The sequence below is a fragment of the Tachysurus vachellii genome, chromosome 14 (assembly GCF_030014155.1).
Source record: "Tachysurus vachellii isolate PV-2020 chromosome 14, HZAU_Pvac_v1, whole genome shotgun sequence".
Taxonomy (NCBI): Eukaryota; Metazoa; Chordata; class Actinopteri; order Siluriformes; family Bagridae; genus Tachysurus; species Tachysurus vachellii.
This window is the reverse complement of record NC_083473.1, coordinates 21,639,616-21,658,466: the sequence shown is the minus strand read 5'-3', so window position 1 is coordinate 21,658,466 and position 18,851 is coordinate 21,639,616. Positions and strand designations below refer to the sequence as shown.

The 18,851-nt window shown below is 39.1% G+C and overlaps 1 protein-coding gene across 1 annotated transcript in view; it reads right to left on the bottom strand.

The window, feature by feature from the left end:
* kcnq1.2 (potassium voltage-gated channel, KQT-like subfamily, member 1.2) overlaps positions 1-18,240 on the bottom strand; it is a 140,359-nt gene extending 122,119 nt beyond the window's left edge. Inside the window, exons 1-3 of the mRNA XM_060886275.1 lie at positions 18,156-18,240; positions 16,034-16,515; positions 8,047-8,501 (exon numbers count right to left, since the gene is read on the bottom strand). Of these exons, the coding sequence (XP_060742258.1) occupies positions 8,047-8,501; positions 16,034-16,515; positions 18,156-18,240 (1,022 nt within the window). The remainder of the gene's footprint in view (positions 1-8,046; positions 8,502-16,033; positions 16,516-18,155) is intronic.
* Positions 18,241-18,851: the final 611 nt, after the last annotated feature.

Here is an 18,851-nt window from a genome sequence, read left to right as displayed (position 1 = left end):
CAGCCCGCTCTTGGTGTCAGCTGATAAACAATCAAGCCGTCACTTGAATGCTCACAAGACTCATTGTTAACCTATGTTTGTTCCAGAAGAATTTCTGTGATGTTTCTAAGCCTTGCCCTTTCTTGGATCAAGATCTTCAAAGGGATTGTGTACTTCAGTGAACCTCACAGCGGGGTTAATTCTCCAAGAAGGGCGATGCCTGAGGTCAGCGGTCAGACTAAAAGCCATAGTAAAGACTCCATACTTAAAGTTAGAAAAAAAAGTCTAAATGAACGCTGCCAGGATTAGGGTTACTTGGAAGTGCTACTGGAGCCAAGCGTGATAATGGCGTAAACAGCTGAGCACCTGGTGACCCGGCAAACCGTTATGTAGAAGCTGTGAGATGAAGTGTGAGGCTCAGGTGCAATGCCAGTCAGACAGCAGGTATGGGATACATGGACTTTGATGGACTTTGGACCTGGAATGTTTAGATAAGGTGAACGCTTCCAGACCTCTTTCCACAAATTTGCCACCAGCTTGTCATACTGACTCGGGGCAGATTTGTTTGCTGGAAAAGAAAGAAATCTGATAAAAAAAAAAAAAAAATACAGTAAAGAATGTGGACATTTATAAGAGTGAAAAAGCCTGGAAGCAATTAGACACATCAAACTGATTCAAAAACTGTCCACAGAAGAATCCATTGAAGAATTAAATGAGTACAGTTAGGGGGCACGGTGGCTTAGTGGTTAGCACGTTCACCTCACACCTCCAGGGTTGGGGGTTCGATTCCCGCCTCCCCCTTGTGTGTGTTTGCATGTTCTCCCCGTGCCTCGGGGGTTTCCTCCGGGTACTCCGGTTTCCTCCCCCGGTCCAAAGACATGCATGGTAGGTTGATTGGCATCTCTGGAAAATTGTCCGTAGTGTGTGGTTGCGTGAGTGAATGAGAGTGTGTGTATGTGCGCCCTGTGATGGGTTGGCACTCTGTCCAGGGTACTTCAGTGAACCTCACAGCGGGGTTAATGCTCCAAGAATGCTCCAAGAATGATCCTGCCTTGATGCCCGATGACGCCTGAGATCAGAGGCACACACGCTTTCGGATAAGCGGTAGAAAATTAATGAATGAATGAATGAGAACAGTTTTTCCACATATCTATTATTCTTGTGCATTTTTACACCCATCCGCCACAAACAAACAAAGTCTGGGTATGAGACGTGTATAGATTTCCTGTTACTCTTACTAATAAGCAAAGCCTCACTAAAGCCATATTAAGGATTTCCTCTCCAGATGGTAGTGATACCATATCAGGGATTATTCTCTCTCACTCACACACACACACACACACACACACACACACAAACACAAACACAGAGGCAATCAAAATATCCTGTCTTTCTCTCTTTCTTGCTTTTTTTTTGCATATATCTAAGTAAATAATAGGTTTGTTGTTTTTTTGGGAATAAAATAAGACATTCCCCAAATTTATGTCTGTTAATCTGTGCTTTAGGTTCCTAGATTATTTATATTCCACCAGGAAGCCAGATGGAGATTTGCTAGTATTGATTATATGGAACATCTTAAAGGCATGTCACTGTTCAGGGATATTCAACCCCCCAGATGAAGCCGCCCAAGTCAATTGCCCTACAATTTAAATCCAAAATCCGAGGATATTCTCTAATTAAGATGAAGAAACCTTTATTTTGTCGCATATACATTACAGCACAGTGAAATTCTTTCTTCACATATCTATTTGGAGTTTGGGGTCAGAGTACAGGGTCAGACATGATACAGCACCACTGGAGCAGAGAGGGTTAAGGGCCTTGCTCAAGGGCCCAACAGCTGCAGCTTGGCAGTGCTGCGGCTTAAACCGTAATCATCCAATCAGCAACCCAGAGCCTTAATCGCTTGTCTGTGGGGGTGTGTGTTGTGTTTACGGCATTTAGCAGACAGCTTTACGTTTTAATATTTTCATTCATTCAATCATTCATTCATTCATCTTCTTCTTCGAAATTAAGTTTATGTGACAAACAGATGCCTCGCCATCATAGATACAGAGAAACCTAAAAACTCCTTAAAACATAAAAAAGCACGGCTTTTGTCACACAAACTTAAAGGTGGGGTCTCCGTTGTTTAAGAAAAGCTTCAGAAAACTGCGTTGGGCCGCCAAACAAAACAAAAACAAAACTAACGTGTAGCCAATGAGCAGAAAGGGGCGTGTCTTGTCAATATGGGCGGAGAGAGTGTTCAGTGCGCATGTGTGACATTAGCAGAAAGCAGTTTTAACATTGACATGGAGGATAAAAACAAAGAAAGAAAGCGAAGAAAGTCTTACGATAAGGTAAGAAGTACAGTAGGACCCGTGTTAATATAGGATCAGCTTTCCAGCGCTGGAGCGAACTGAACATCTTCCGCGTGAAACGGAGCTAAACTTTTCACGGTACAACACACAGTACTACAAAAACACATCTGTATTACCTTAGTATTACTCATTGAGTTCATTTATTAAGAAAAATACCCCCTCGGTCAGCCACCCCAGCAGGTTCCGCCATAATACTTGTCTGGGTTATACTTGTCTGGTGTATGTGTGGGGCGGAGCTATCAAAACAGGGGTGGGACCCATTTGGGTTAGGGGTGTGTTTGTTTTGGTGATTTCAAATGTCAACATTGGCTTTCCATCAACGAAGACCCCACCTTTAATCTAGGAACGATGTGCGAATGTCAATAGCTGCTATAATGTAAGTGATAACAGGAACTAAGTTGTCTTGCATTAATAATAAAAAAAGTCATCATCAGCAAATGACTCTAATATAAGTGGAATGAGTGGAAGTGAAGCCTCTTTTTTTAATAACGTTCTACAAACACGCTGTTATACAAAAAGAATGAGAAGAATGAATGAATAATGGAAAGAATGAAAGAATGAAAGGTAGAAAGAATTTATCTCTGCTAGTGATCTTCAGTTGACTGTGTAAAAGTGCTCTCACTGTAAACAGAGTAATAATGTCTTGTGCCTTCACTCATTAGACACAATAGCGCATATTCACTGGCTGTCCAAATAAACAGACAGGTCATTATACTGTTCCAGCTGATGCACCGAGGTCTTTATGGAGACACTTTAGACCTGGCAACCAGAGCGAGAGCAAAGAACAAGGGCTTGGATTTGATAATCATCGACATGTAAGTAGGTTAGTTAAAGAAACACTGCAGGTTGTCAATTAAAGGAGTTTCATTTTGTAAAAGGCTGATATCAGGTTCTACTCAACGTGCTGCCAAAGTGGTGCTTAAGTTACAAAAGACAAGAGCTTATCAGACACCCATATCACACACGCCAACGTCCATGTCATGCTCAATCATGTCTTCTTTACCATCCATTAAACCTTAACATTTGTCACCCATTATAATATATTACTTCTCACATAGTTGTTATTTCCTGATCCACACTACAGGGTGTCCCAAATGTCGCCATACAGTACATAAGGAACATTAACACAGCTTTAATTGACAGCTTTCTGCATTCATAAAGACTATCTAAAAATATATGTATAATATAAACTGTGTATGGAATGACATTTTTCTAAAGAGTGTTCATTTCTCTGTATGATGAACATTGGGATACAGAGGAACGTACGTACTCGAAAGACGTAGGTCAGAACATGATCCCGGCAAAGAAAAAAAAAGGCAAAAGCAACTATCTGGTAGTGAAATGCTTTAACTAGTGTTCCATATTAACAGTGTTTAACTTGAAAGATTCCAACTGTTCAATGCCTAAAACCAGATGCTTAAACCAACTGACTGTTTAGTGTAGAATAATAGTGGGATATAATGTAGTCAAACACAATATTATAAGGCACATGTTCAATTCCTGCTCTAGAATGATTCCTGAATCCATTGCAAACCCTGAAGATGAATAAATGATCATGGTGAATTAATTTAATATGACATGACAGATTTAAACACATCACACTTGATAGAGACGGTAGAGATGCATTCTACCATCACAGGGAAATTGCGAGTTTGAATCCCAATGAAGCAAAATAGGCCATGCTCTGACAGTGACAATAGCTGATAACGAGTGTCTGTAGCAGATGAAGGTTCGGAAGGTCGCGAGTTGAAAATCCTAGCGCTGCCAAGCTGCCGCTGCTTGGCACTTGAGCAAAGCCCTTAAACCGCAACAGCTCGGTTCAATAAATGAAATGAATGTAAGTCGCTCTGGACGACGCTGCCATTGGCGGGGATCGAAAACATGATCATGACATTGAAACCCTAGGTAGCAAAGAAAACATAACCTGGACATGGTGACGTCTTACAGCTCGCACGCGGCAACAACATAAACGGTAACAATAATGACTCACGGAAAAAAGAACCAAACAGGCATATATAAGGCAACAAATCAAGATAAACAGGTTACAGGTGAGATAGCGGGAACAAAGGACAGGAAAGGGCGTAGCACAGTAAGGTGGGTCGTGAGGAAACACCTACCAGCCCCCCTCTACTGGTCTGGCAAGGAACTGTCCAAGCTCCTAACAGGCGTCTACCATTCATTCATTTTCTACCGCTTATCCGAACTACCTCGGGTCACGGGGAGCCTGTGCCTATCTCAGGCGTCATCAGGCATCAAGGCAGGATACACCCTGGACGGAGTGCCAACCCATCGCAGGACACACACACGCTCTCATTCACTCACGCAATCACACACTACGGACAATTTTCCAGAGATGCCAATCAACCTACCATGCATGTCTTTGGACCGTGGGAGGAAACCGGAGTACCCGTAGGAAACCCCCGAGGCACGGGGAGAACATGCAAACTCCACACACACAAGGCGGAGGCGGGAATCGAACCCCCAACCCTGGAGGTGTGAATCGAACGTGCTAACCACTAAGCCACCGTGCCCCGTAGGCGTCTACCAAATACTGTAAATGTAAGTGTGAATGTGTCTGTGAGCTCATGCAGAGCACAGTTCATGCATCATCTTTCCCAGTTTAAGATAACACCCTGAACCCCTTTATTACTGTTACTATGCTAAAAATCATGAACGACAGCCAAATATTTTTCTCAGAAGGTAAATCTACATCTGTGTAAGACACGAGGCTACAGAAAACATCTGTTCAACAATAAAGGCTATTCATAAAAGGATCTCATGATTAGTATTATGTTAATAATATTGCTTTTTTTTTAATTTCCAGGTTACATAATTGCCCATAAAGCCGGCAGGTGGATTTTGTGGCGATCTACTTCACCTAGTTAACCTCTAAACATCCAATATTAACTGAAGCACTGATAATAAAAACTTAAAAATCTATTTATTGAATAATTATGCATCACTGTTCTGCTGTTCAATGTTCTTATTACAGACTGCGTGAGTGACACAGAGTGATATCACCACCTACTGGATATTTCAGGTATTCCCAGGATCCTACAAGTGAGGAGCAGAACAAACCTTTTCCAAATTCCTACCATGTTTCAGGAAAGCAGCATGCTGTAATTGAGCTTGTGATCATGCACTCTGGTTAGTTTGGCTGTGTAATTGTTATCGGGGCAGTGGTGGCTCAAGTGGTTAAGGCTCTGGGGTGTTGATTGAAAGGTTGCGGTTAAAGCCCTAGCACTGCCAAGCTGCCACTGTTGGGCTATTAAGCAAAGCTTAAAGATTTAAGATGGTTAAATCCTTGCCCCTGTGCTCTGACCCCAACCTACTCATTTGGGAAAGAATTCCACTGTGCTATAATGCACTATAATGCATATGTGGTAATCATCACAGCTTCTGTACTCAATGTCTATGGTTTATGTAGCATATACACTTCTACTGAGGGGAAATAAGTATTCTGAGAGTTTCCTGTTTTATTTGATATTCTTCCACTTTCAGATTTACTCACATCATGTATTTTGATACTATGAACTAATACACAGGAATTGGTGACCGAAGTACTTACTACATTTTTGCAAAGCTATTTAAATAAGATCTGATAAGAAGTAATTTGATTTTTTTGCTTCATCTTAATCTTTTGCCCATTCCTAGGTTCTGAGGGTCCCCGTATAGACTTAAGCCGGGCTCACGCTGGGGTATTTTTCATAATCCTTGCTGGTTGCTTGTCAGAGTGAACAAACATGATCCCCATGTCACACTGTAGGAACGTAGTTGTCATCGTGTCAGACTGTATGACAGTCAAAAATTCGGACACACTCAAGAAAATATGTCCTGGGATTTACGTCATCAATCCGCGCCACGTTCAGACACGCATTCTCTCCATTCAGACCGTGACGACCGAATCATATAGAAATGGATCAGATTGTGGTGCAGTTCATTGCTTGTGGTTCTTTGTGTAACTGTTAAACTTATAATCAGTCTCAGAGACTGTTGTGAAATCTTCCCATCATTATCATTTCACTGCAAGTTGTGTACTGTATAGAAACATTCATTCATTCATTCAATCTTCTACCGCTTATCCGAACTACCTCAGGTCACGGGGATCCTGTGCCTATCTCAGGCGTCATCGGGCATCAAGGCAGGATTCACTCTGGACGGAGTGCCAACCCATCGCAGGGCACACACACACTCATTCACTCACGCAATCACACACTACGGACAATTTTCCAGAGATGCCAATCAACCTACCATGCATGTCTTTGGACCGGGGGAGGAAACCGGAGTACCCGGAGTGTATAGAAACATTTAAGTGACAAATATAAATTTTGAATATTGACTCCGGTTGTACAGACAGGGATGTTGAAGGTCTTTTCTATTGCTCTATTGTATATTTTTCCATTCAAGATTTTTTAAATAATCTTTAAGTCCTAAAGAACTTTAAGAGGCGCGTTCACCTTCACCTTCACCTTCACCATGATTGTTTATGCCATAGAACATTCTCAGCCAATGGAAACATCTTTTATATCACCAATTTCAATTTACATGAAAACACTTTTATCTTGATTTATCTTTTTTATCTATTGATAAATGCCATTTTTTTTCCTGGGCATTACTTAGAGGCAATTCAGTTTCTTGGATGCTACTACGGGGTTCTACGGGGTTCACATGTCCCCTCACAGTGGCCTGGATTCAGTCAGACACCCTAATGGGGGTAGGTTCCTCATGACAGTATGACACAGGATATGCTGCATTAAAGATTAGGAAGATAAAGTAGAACTCTATCGACGAAGGATGCACAATAATTTGCACATTATGGATCATGACATTAGGTGTCGTTGTGAGTGCGAGAGAGTCTTTGGGAAGGGGAAGTTAATTTAATGACCTTGTGAACATCTCAATTACCTTGCACACACTAAGGTATAACTAGCAGGGTTCCCTGTTATAGCTTACATTGTCAGGAGTGTGTAGAAATATACACAGCTTGACACACAAGAAGACAGAACTAAATCGCATACTATGCATAGAATGCACTGGTCCTGAGTATCTGTGACCTCTAATCTGTGGACATAACGTGAAGAAGAAGCAATGCAAATTCTGTATTCATAGCTGTAATCAAATTAAAATGAACTTTACTACTTATTGTAAGTAGGGTAGATGGAAATCTGGAGCCTATCCAAGGGGAAACCAGGCACAAGGTGAGAGACACCCTGGACAAAGTGCCAACCCATTGCAGATGCACACACATGCACACACACACATAAGCTAAAACCCATACACACCAGTCAAACTACAGTTACATTTCTTTGGACATGGAGGCAATCCCTGAAAGCACAGGGCAAGAAACAAACCCCCATCCACAGAGGTCCAAGGCAAATAAGAAAATTGGTGGTGAATTGCTATTTGCAAGATACTAAGATTACTAATTTGATTTCCAATCAGAAAATGAATTACTAAGATGCATTCGGACACGGTTTCATATTTACAGGTTGAAAGTTACAATTATAAAATACGCTACATTATAAAGCAGACGTTTACAACATCATTCTTCAGGAAAACCCTCACAGCTTCAGAGGCCAATACAATCCGTTTAATTCAAATCAATCAAATGGCAGACTGTGAAAAGTCAACCGATTTTAAAATCAATAGATTTATATGATTTATACAATCTTCCTAACGTAACAGAGCAGCGAAAAGCAAATTTACTCACACCAGGAAGTGATAGAGGAAGCATTTCAGGCCTGTTGGTCTCTCTAGGAAATTGTAGACATCACCCTGCATGCTAGTCTTGGTACGGTAGGGTTTGCGCTTGAAGTAAGGGGTAGCGGGGCTGCTAGAAAGCGATGGAGAGGGGCAGGAGCACGGCTCCCTGTCTTCCCCGGGCTCAGTTAATTCTTTTGTGTTTCCGTCTAGTACGCCTGATTCATTATTCACCATGGGTTTCTGTTCCTCTGAAACAGGAGAGCAGCACGGGCTGTCTTCTGGTGCGTCCGGCATGGCTACTGGAGCTTCTTCTTGGCTGCGCTCAGAGTTCAGGCATATCAGAGTGTCTCCGTTTGGAGTGCGCATTTTGGTTACAACAGTGTCGCCGCTGCCAGACCAATCAAAATGTTGTGCGCGACACAGGAGACGAATGGGACGCCCCTGATGCTCTTCCATGGCTCTCTGGAGAAAGAAAGGTTTTGGGTTCGAGCATAAGAGGAGAAGATGGAGCTGATGATGGTGTGACCACTGGAGTTCATCGATGTCTATAGTGGAAGTGTTACTCAATTCTTCTCACCTGGGAAAGTATAAATGGAAAGGAACATCAATTACTATTCATAAGTTGGAATTAGTAATGGATATGAACTAGTAGTTCATACACCATTTACTTCACTTCAGTTATATTCAGAAGGCAGACTTATGAAATGAATACAAATTATCAATAAAATCAATTCTACAGTAGAATTTGTCCTCAGTATCTGCGAAGTGTAAACTGGAATCGTTGTCAATTTATCAGACAACACCATCAGGAAACTGATCACCTTGAAATTTTGAAATAAAGTAGCTCATTAGTAAGGGGGGCACGGTGGCGTGGTGTGTGTGTGGAGTTTGCATGTTCTCCCCGTGCCTCGGGGGTTTCCTCTGGATACTCCGGTTTCCTCCCGGTCCAAAGACATGCATGGTAGGTTGATTGGCATCTCTGGAAAATTGTCCCTAGTGTGTGATTGTGTGAGTGAATGAGAGTGTGTGTGTGCCCTGTGATGGGTTGGCACTCCGTCCAGGGTGTATCCTGCCTTGATGCCCGATGACGCCTGAGATAGGCACAGGCTCCCCGTGACCCGAGGTAGTTCGGATAAGCGGTAGAAGATGAATGAATGAATGAATGAATGAATGAATGAATGAGTAGCTCATTAGTTTAAAGCCATTAAAGCTTTCTAGGGCATATTGTATATAAGCAACTCATGTCTTGGAGGTAACTCAAAATCAGTAACAGACTGCAAAAAATCTCAGTTATTTAGATCACATGGGGACAAAATTTTACTGTCATGTTCATGAAACAGCTTTAAAGCCATCTATTAAGTGTAAAAAATAGCTGTCTCTTTAAGACAAGTTATATGCACATACACTCATACAAATCTATAAACAATATCATCATATTTAACATGCTTCAGTTGTTAATCTTGACAAGTTTACATAAAAATCTGCAGCAAAATGGACAGATATTTAACAGAAGAAAAATGCTAATAAGTTGTATAACAGGAGAACTTCAATAAAATATATCTACAGTAGCCAACACAGTGGCTCAGCTACATTACTGAAATACATAAATAAAAGGCACACTTTCATCGTGTAGCTGTTATTGCACCTTTTATAAAGATTTGTAATCGTTATTACATTTAAATGACGGTTCTGTGAGCTCTCTTGGTCATTTACAGGTGGCAGGTTGATAATACCATTGTATCTAGAATATCCTTCAGTATGTTTTCTAGATACTCCTTTTCTACTCATTAGGTACGTCAGCGCCTCAAAAGAAGCTCAATAGGTAACACACTAACCAGCTAGCGAATCTTAATCTTTAGCTAAGGTATCTTGCTAAATTCAAACATCAGACTCTCATTTAAAAACGTTAGGACATGAACTAGGTAGCATAGATTATTAGCCAATAATTTCGTTTTCCAGCAGTTATTTTATAAACATTGTTATTTATTAGGGGGCACGGTGGCTTAGTGGTTAGCACGTTTGCCTCACACCTCCAGGATTGGGGGTTCGATTCCCACCTCCGCCTTGTGTGTGTGGAGTTTGCATGTTCTCCCCGTGCCTCGCGGGTTTCCTCCGGGTACTCCGGTTTCCTCCCCCAGTCCAAAGACATGCATGGTAGGTTGATTGGTATCTCTGGAAAATTGTCCGTAGTGTGTGATTGCGTGAGTGAATGAGAGTGTGTGTGTGTGCCCTGCGATGGATTGGCACTCTGTCCAGGGTGTATCCTGCCTTGATGCCCGATGACGCCTGAGATAGTTTGAGGTAGTTCGGATAAGCGGTAGAAAATGAATGAATGTTATTTATTATTTTACTGTCTTAACATTAGGAAAAGGTCAAACATAAGGCACACTAATAGATTTTATTACTCAATAAACAGTTGCATTAAATAGCAAAAAAAAAAATTTGTCAACTTTGCTGTCTAGTAGTAAATATGGTGAACAAGCATTTTTTTTTATCTTAGATGTACAAACCTAAGGTTTTTGCTATTCCTTATTAAACCTGATTTTTATAATATGATATGACGAAACAGAATTATACTGTACTAAATAGCAGGCCATTTAAATAAAGAGCATGAAATCGCACACCGTGACATTCTGTCCTGCATATTTTATGAGCGTGATTAACACTGGTTACTGGACCAGGCATTACATAGAGATAAAATATCTGAGGTGTTCATTTGACCTGTCAGTCATAGGGAGATCTCCTCGAGTTTACAGCACAGTCAGTAACACTACATCAATCTATCTCTAGCAACAACAGCAAAAGCTTGTTAGACATAGCATCATATTAAAGTACTGTCTGTCTGGTCTAAGTTTTTTTTCCAGGCACTTATGTAATATCTATTCCTTATCTATTTAACATAGCAGTCAGTCCAGAAACAAAAAAGGAAATGTAAGTCAAGCAGCCTAAATTAATAGGTCAGTTGTTTCCTCAAGGCAACCATCAGTCTTTGCACCATGAGCAACGGCTGAACATTTGGCCTATGGAGAGCAGTCTTTGTAGGTTTAAAAAAAGAGTGGAAACAGGAGCCTTGGGTCCACTCATGCCCTGTCATTCAGGACAACAGATGTGCTGACAGACTTCACCACACCTACTGTCCTCATCTGGATTGAGTTACTCAGTCCTCCAAATTTACCTTAACAACTAGCTGAACCAGATCCTGAAGCCCAGAGCAGGTACATTTATAGAATATTTTAATCAATCAATTAATAACCATTAAAATTTTTTTTACTCATACAATATATATATATATATATAAGCTCTGAAGATGTATCAATATGTGTTAATAGATTTATTTTATTAACTTTTTTCTTAATAAAAAGTCTACATGACCTCAAGTCTCTAAGAAGTTTTTCTTTCCACAACACGCTCGCAATGCTTCAAGACTTAACAGATACGAACGAAAATAGATCACAGATCATTCTTCAGAATGAACATCAACTGTGATGCCGTTTTACAGACGGTAAGTGCGCCTACTTTAAATAATTAGTGTAACACCCTATAATTCTTGCCATGTCAGTTTTCTCCATAAAACAATTGACAACCATTTACATACAACCATACACACTGTATTGACTTTATCATTAATGCTATTCTGCTCCACCCCCAAATAAACAGCAATGTGTTGAAAGGTTGAACAGACAAATTTCCGTAACCAGACAAACCTATAATACAAAATAAATGCCTCTTATGTTATCTTTTATTTACACTGTGTCACAATGCAGCAACAGAATACAGCAGTCTCGTAAGCATTGTACAGTTGGTTCATTCATTCATTCATTCATTTTCTACCACTTATCCGAACTACCTCGGGTCACGGGGAGCCTGTGCCTATCTCAGGCATCATTGGGCATCAAGGCAGGATACACCCTGGTCGGAGTGCCAACGCATTGCAGGGCGCACACACACACACACACACTCATTCACTCACGCAATCACACACTACAATTTTCCAGAGATGCCAATCAACCTACCATGCATGTCTTTGGACCGGGGGAGGAAACCGGAGTACCCGGAGGAAACCCCCGAGGCACAGGGAGAACATGCAAACTCCACACACACACAAGGTGGAGGCGGGAATCGAACCCCGACCCTGGAGGTGTGAGGCGAACGTGCTAACCACTAAGCCACCGTGCCCCCCACAGTTGGCTCAACTAAATTAAAAAAAAAAACTACTGAAGGATTACAAGCTAAAAGGAAATGAAAATGACAGTCTTCACAATTACAGCTAGATGAAAGCAGGTTCGATTTTGCACAGTTGTCTTTTCAGATTTTCTAGGGATTGAGTATTAAGCCCTATGATTATTCGCTACTAATACTCAGCTGTTATTTTCTGTTAAAGACCCATAAAACAGACTGATGGAATGCTGTATACGTCATATCAATAGCTACATGAAAACTAATAATAGAACACACCTGAGTGCAACATACATACTTTTGTCATGGAAAAACAGGAAGATGTTTCGGAATGTATTGGCAAAAAAAGAAACGTACGTGTAGAATGATGAAGAAAAGGAAACCAAACAAAAAAACAAAAAGCTGGCACCCTTTAGGAGACCAGACCTGATATGAGGATGTCTATGTACAACATCTGGCAGTGTTACAATATGCCAAGAATAAAGGTGAGGGAGGGATATTGCAACTAAGAGGATCCCAATGTTGTTCAGAGGGTATGAAAGCTCCACATGACTCCACATAACTGCACCCATCTAACCTTTATTCATAATAGTCAGTATATTCATATTATAGTCAAATTCACATCATGTCAGTCATAATATATCTTTACTCCTATACTATAATGTAATCCTATTCTTATTCTGTTTTTATTTTATTCTATTCTATTCAAACAGTAAAAAAAGGCGCATTTCATTATATGTGGTTCTATGTATGTCAGTGTACTGTAGGTGACCGATGAAATTTTAATTTGATTTGAATTTTAAATATTTATGACATATTCATTAAAGATGCTACATATGTTGGTCATTTTGAAGTGTTGTCTATCTATCTATCTATCTAAACTGAATTTTACAGTACTACAGGGGAGAAAAACACAAACCATTTAAATGTTTTAAATATTCAAATGGTAAGAAAAGATATAATTTTAATAATGACAGTAAAAACATGATATCTTGTTTTTGGTAAGAAAAGGAAACCTATGAGCGCATTTTAAAAGAAATCCTCCTATTTGTGCCAAGAAAAATGAGCATGCGCAATTCTTTCTGATACTTTATGTGATGGTAAAAAAAAATCGTAATTTCGTAATTTAATGAAATAATTGTAGCATAATCGATCTGTTCTGTCCAATCAAATAAAAAAAAAAAGATGGCAAAGGTATAATTACCTCTAAAGATCAACGGGGGGTCCAAATACCGCGTAAAGAGGAAACTGTGCGCTTTGGAGAGACAGAGTGCGACTGTGAGCAGTGATGCTGCTGGAGCACGTGGGAAAGAGAGAGAGAGGGAGAGAGAGAGAGAGAGAGAGAGAGAGAGAGAGAGAGAGAGACGTCTGTGTTGTCTTCTGGAGTAGATTAAAGCAGATTAAGTGCTTCTTTTGTGTATGATATTAGAACCAGAGAATACATGCAGCAGTAATGAGGGTGGAGTGTGAAGAAACAGCATTAAACTGTTCCTCTGAAAAACTATAGGCTACTAATACTATACTCCACTACACTATATTATAGTAAGGCATGTCATACCATACTACATTCTGCTATACTATACTGTACTATACCAGGGTATGCCATACTACATCATTTTTGAGCCTGGAGGGTTAATTGAGAGTTAGGCTTGAGACAAACGTGTAACACCATACTATACTATACTACACTACACTATACTATATTATACTACACTACACTATACTATATTATACTACACTATACTGCACTATACTATACTGTATTATACTACACTACACTATATTATACTACACTATACTATACTTCACTACACAATACTACACTACACTATACTATACTATATTATACTATACTGTGACAACTTTGACCTCGGAGTGTTAATGTGAAGGTTGACTTGAGACAAATGTCTTGAGATAAAAATATTTGCATATCCCCTCAATCTATTTGAATGCATAATACATACTAATACTTACTGCTTACTTGCCCTCGTTTGTGGGGAGAAGCAGCCTTGTACTGCCTGTTTTGGTCTCCATCTTGTGGGCAGTTTTCAGTATGTAAGTGAATGAGTGAGCATTTTCTGACCAAGTAATGCTGTGGTGGAACAATAAAAACACTATTATTTATTTATTTATATTATTATTTTAATTTAATTAAAAATATGATGTTTAATGTACAGTAATGTCACATATACAACAGTATCACATATTTAACAGTAACTATAAAGGTAAAAGCAGTTTGCTATGAATTTGTCTATGTAAGGTAAGGTTATGTATGGTTTGTTGTTGACTTTTGTAAATTACTGTTTTTACATGAAAATATTACCATAAATGGAGCACCATGCAAAAAGAGTTGTGGTTAATTATTAAACCTGGTATATACCTTATACATAAAACCCTTCATCTGTCTGACCACAGCATCCATCTGATAGCATTTCTTCTATATTCAGAGCTGATATAGAACTTAGCATGAAACATAGAAGACCGTAGAAATGACTTCCTCATGGTGCGTTAGCTCCAAGGTCTCATCTGTAAATTAATTATTTGACCAACATGCTGTAAACACTTGTGAGAATTAACTTCACATGTAATAGTAAAATTGCACTTGTTATCAGTTTGGTGTCTGTACAACACCAGATTATTACAGATTTAACAGGTTCAGACTGCTGGCAGAAATGTATTTGCTTGTTAGAGGAAAAAAGTGTAATTACTTCTGAACACTGAGGTTTCAGCTGATGGACAATTTCTACAGTGTAATTATAGGAGAAACCGATGAGAAATGCTTATGATGTTTTACAAGAAAGAGACACTTGAGACATGAGTGTTGAACAAAGAAATATAATTTATTGATTATTTAAAAAGCTATTTATAAACTGTAAAATTTGTACAGATGTTTATAAAATTACATTTTCTTCTTAAAATCCTAAAAATATATATTAAACTGTATGATATTCATCTTAAAATTAATTGAAACTTATGATTCTAATCTTAAAATCCTAAAAATATAAAATAATATATACATATTTATATATCTACAACAATACAAGAAACGTACTACATATATTATACCTCGTGAAGAAGATGAGGTGAACATAAGAGACACTTGAGACATGAGTATTGAAGAAAAATTGTTAATTTATTGATTATTTAAAAAGCTTAAATATTATTTATAATTAATTATATATTATAATTATATATTAAATAAAAATAAAAATTATAATATAAAAGCTTATTGATTATTTAAAAAGCTATTTATAAACTGTAAATTTAGTACAGATATTAATACATTTATACCAAAACGAATGCTCAAATGTAATTAGAATAAGTTGTGCTTTATTTTTAATTATTTCAAGACTATTTTATTAGTATTATTTTAGTAGCATGGGCAGTTCCAGCTGTAATTTAATGAAGGTTAATTTTATTGTTAATATTTATTATTCCAGAATAATTACTCACAGAGTAATACTATCATTGGCAAAGTGCTGTGGTATAAACGCATTGACAAACTGTACATTAGTGGTGTGGATGATGGTTAGAGGGGGTTTAGAAAACGCTGAGAGGGGGGTTAGTGGTGGTTCAGGGAGTTAGGGGTGCACTACATTTACAACAATCTTAAAATCCTAATAATATAAAATAATATATACATATTTACATATCTACAACAATAAAATATACTAACTACAGATATTATACCTCTAGTGAAGAACATTAGGTGATGGATATGAGGTGAAGGCTTACTGTATGTACTAAATTTACATCTCTCTCATTAAAGCCGAAATCATCCTAACAGAGATTTGGACGGGCCTACTGATAAATTCCACCTCCCCATCAGGATCCACACGCCGCCTACTACTAGGAGGAGCTTCCTGATTGAAGTCCTCTTCGTCCCTCCTCCTCCTGCCCTGCTGTGGAACTGGAAGAACCATGATGACATGGGCATAAGGCTGACCAGGCACTATGTCTTCGGTGTTAACGTGATAGTGAGGTCGGGGAAGAGGAACTGTAGAGTGGCGTGGACTCTGTGAAGTGGGTGGACTCCTCAAAGGAGATGGACTTCTTACAGGAAATGGGACCCATAGAGGGGATGGGCTCCTCAAAGGTGATGGGCCCCATATAGGGGATAGACCCCTCATAGGTGGGGATTGGCAGGGGATAGGGGATGGGCTTGACACCTCATGCTCACCACCATCACGCGCTTCATTTGGTCGCCCGGGCCTGTCGTCATTGTCCTCGTAATCGCTGATCTCTCTGCTGTAGTAGAGCTCGTCCTCCGGGAAAGTTTCTGCCGTCTCCCTCCGTCTCCCTGTGTCAAAAGAGATGAACAATCAATGCGACACATCTAATACCATCTGATAAAAGGAATCAGAAACCTTTAGTTTAATAGCACAGTGTCTGTTTTGTACAGCGAGAAAATCTCCCTCTAAACCGGCTTTACACAAAAAGCATTTATTATACACTATAGTGATAAACAAAGCCTCGCTGTCCAGAATTTAAACAGCAACTTTATACTTTTGGTTAATCTGCACTGTACATTGCCACACGAGCTCTATTTATTTGTACTGATTGAGCTTTGCTCAGCTCGCTGCCTTTCCTAACAGCACCTTTCAAACTCAGCTTTCACAACAAATGACACTGAAAAATCGCTCTTAGAAATATCTTCAAAACATAAACAATTAAGGAAATTCATCCTTTTTTATTTCTTCTTGTGAGATATACATAAATATGTACAAAGACAGATTCGAGTTTCCCGAGTCAATAACTCCTGAGCTAAACGATCTTATTACACAAATAACACCTCTTTTTTTAATCGTAGTAATGTAGAGAAACAGCTACAACCCAATTTTCCCCAAAATCAGTTTTCCTCTGCGGTGGACAAAATACACAAGTCTCTATGTGCAGACGACTAAGAGACAGATGAACAATATACAACAATATACATTTCACTGTGATGTAAACTTCAATGTGTAAATCAGGTTTTTTTATTGTTGTATATTGTTCATAATGCAAACAATAAAAATAATCAAAAAGCAAGGATTCGCAAAATAAGTGTTGTAATATTACTATCAGGACATCAGTGATGTGTGAGCTGAATTTGGTGACAGTAAAGTGTATTACAGTGAAGTTATTGACTGTTTTTTAGTATTCGCTTTACGGGTTTTGCATTTTGCAGACGGTCCCTTGGAATCTGTCTCTTAGTCGTCTGCACATAGAGACTTGTGTATTTTGTCCACCGCAGAGGAAAATTGGGCTGTAGCTGTTTCTCTACATTACTAAGATAGAAAAGAGGTGTTATTTGTGTAATAAGAGCGTTTAGCTCAGGAGTTATTGACTCGGGAAACTCCAATCTGTGAATATGCGGCCAACTTTACTTGTCAAAGACAATTCGGTACGAGAATAAATATTGGTTTCAATTTTCACCACCAGCTTGTGTTTTTAAAAACCATAGGCTTAGTTATCATACAGTGAACATTTATTAAAACGTTTTGCCAAATGGTTTAACGTTTTAGACTGTTGTTATACTGTTTATGAATCAATTTCTGTAACGCAAAACTGACAACACAAAAATAATTAGCTATGCTAACTAGCCGTCTAGCTAATCTTCGCTAACATTCCTAATCGCCTTGACTTTAATAAACTCCAAGTAAACTTTAAGAACAAGTTAAAATGATAATTTAATACATTTAGAGACACTTGTAATCGAGTCTGTTGGCGTTGATACTGTCATTATTGACTGTAGTGTTGTAACTTTATGTCCGCTAACTTTAGCATAACGATCGTGTATGTAAATCGATTAGCCTAATAACGATTAGCCGAACAGGTCGCGTTTCTCAAAACCACATAAAACCAGATTCCTGATTGCGTTTCCGCCTGTTTAGTGATATATAAAAGCGCTTTAAACACTTGATACTTAAGTGAAAAAAAAGAGAAAAGTCAGTAAGTTACCGTTCCAGGGGTCGTACAGTCCACTCCATCCGGGCTCGGGATCCACATCCTGGTGCTGCGTCGCGTCTCCTCCGAAGTTCATCATCGCTGCCGGTGTAGAGTCGGTGTAGGGATGAAAATCCACAAATGGAGGCGGAGAACAAGTAAAATAGCGGTGTAGAAATACTGCAGTCGGTAATCTACGTCTTGCGAGCTTCACCACCGCGACACTTCTGATTTAAAAACATTCCAAGACTTAAACACAAACAAATGCCATTACTAGGTCGACGTGTCACGTGACACCAAAAAAAGCTCCCAGTGAGGCCTTCCTTAAAAATATTTTAGTTTGCAGTAACAGTAAAAAAAAAAAAAAAGGTCGGTAGGTAGGTCTATATTTTTATTCCAAGTTTCAATGTAAAAAAAAAAAGGTTCAATTTTGTTGATGGTGATTACGTAGGTATGACTTTAAACAAATTAGCATATCGTGACGTCACTGACTGGGTCTTCAACCCGTGCCTTCGGGCGCATCATTGCAAACCTTATTTTGATGCTTATTTTAGATGTATTATGTTGAACGAACCCGTTAATATTATGTTATTGCTTTTGTATTAGTTGTTTGAAGAGTAAAAAAAAAGGTCGGTCTTAACGCAAATTTACAACCGGCAAGTCGGTCGGACTTAAAGCAAAAAAAAAAAAATAATAAAAATTGAGTCGGTC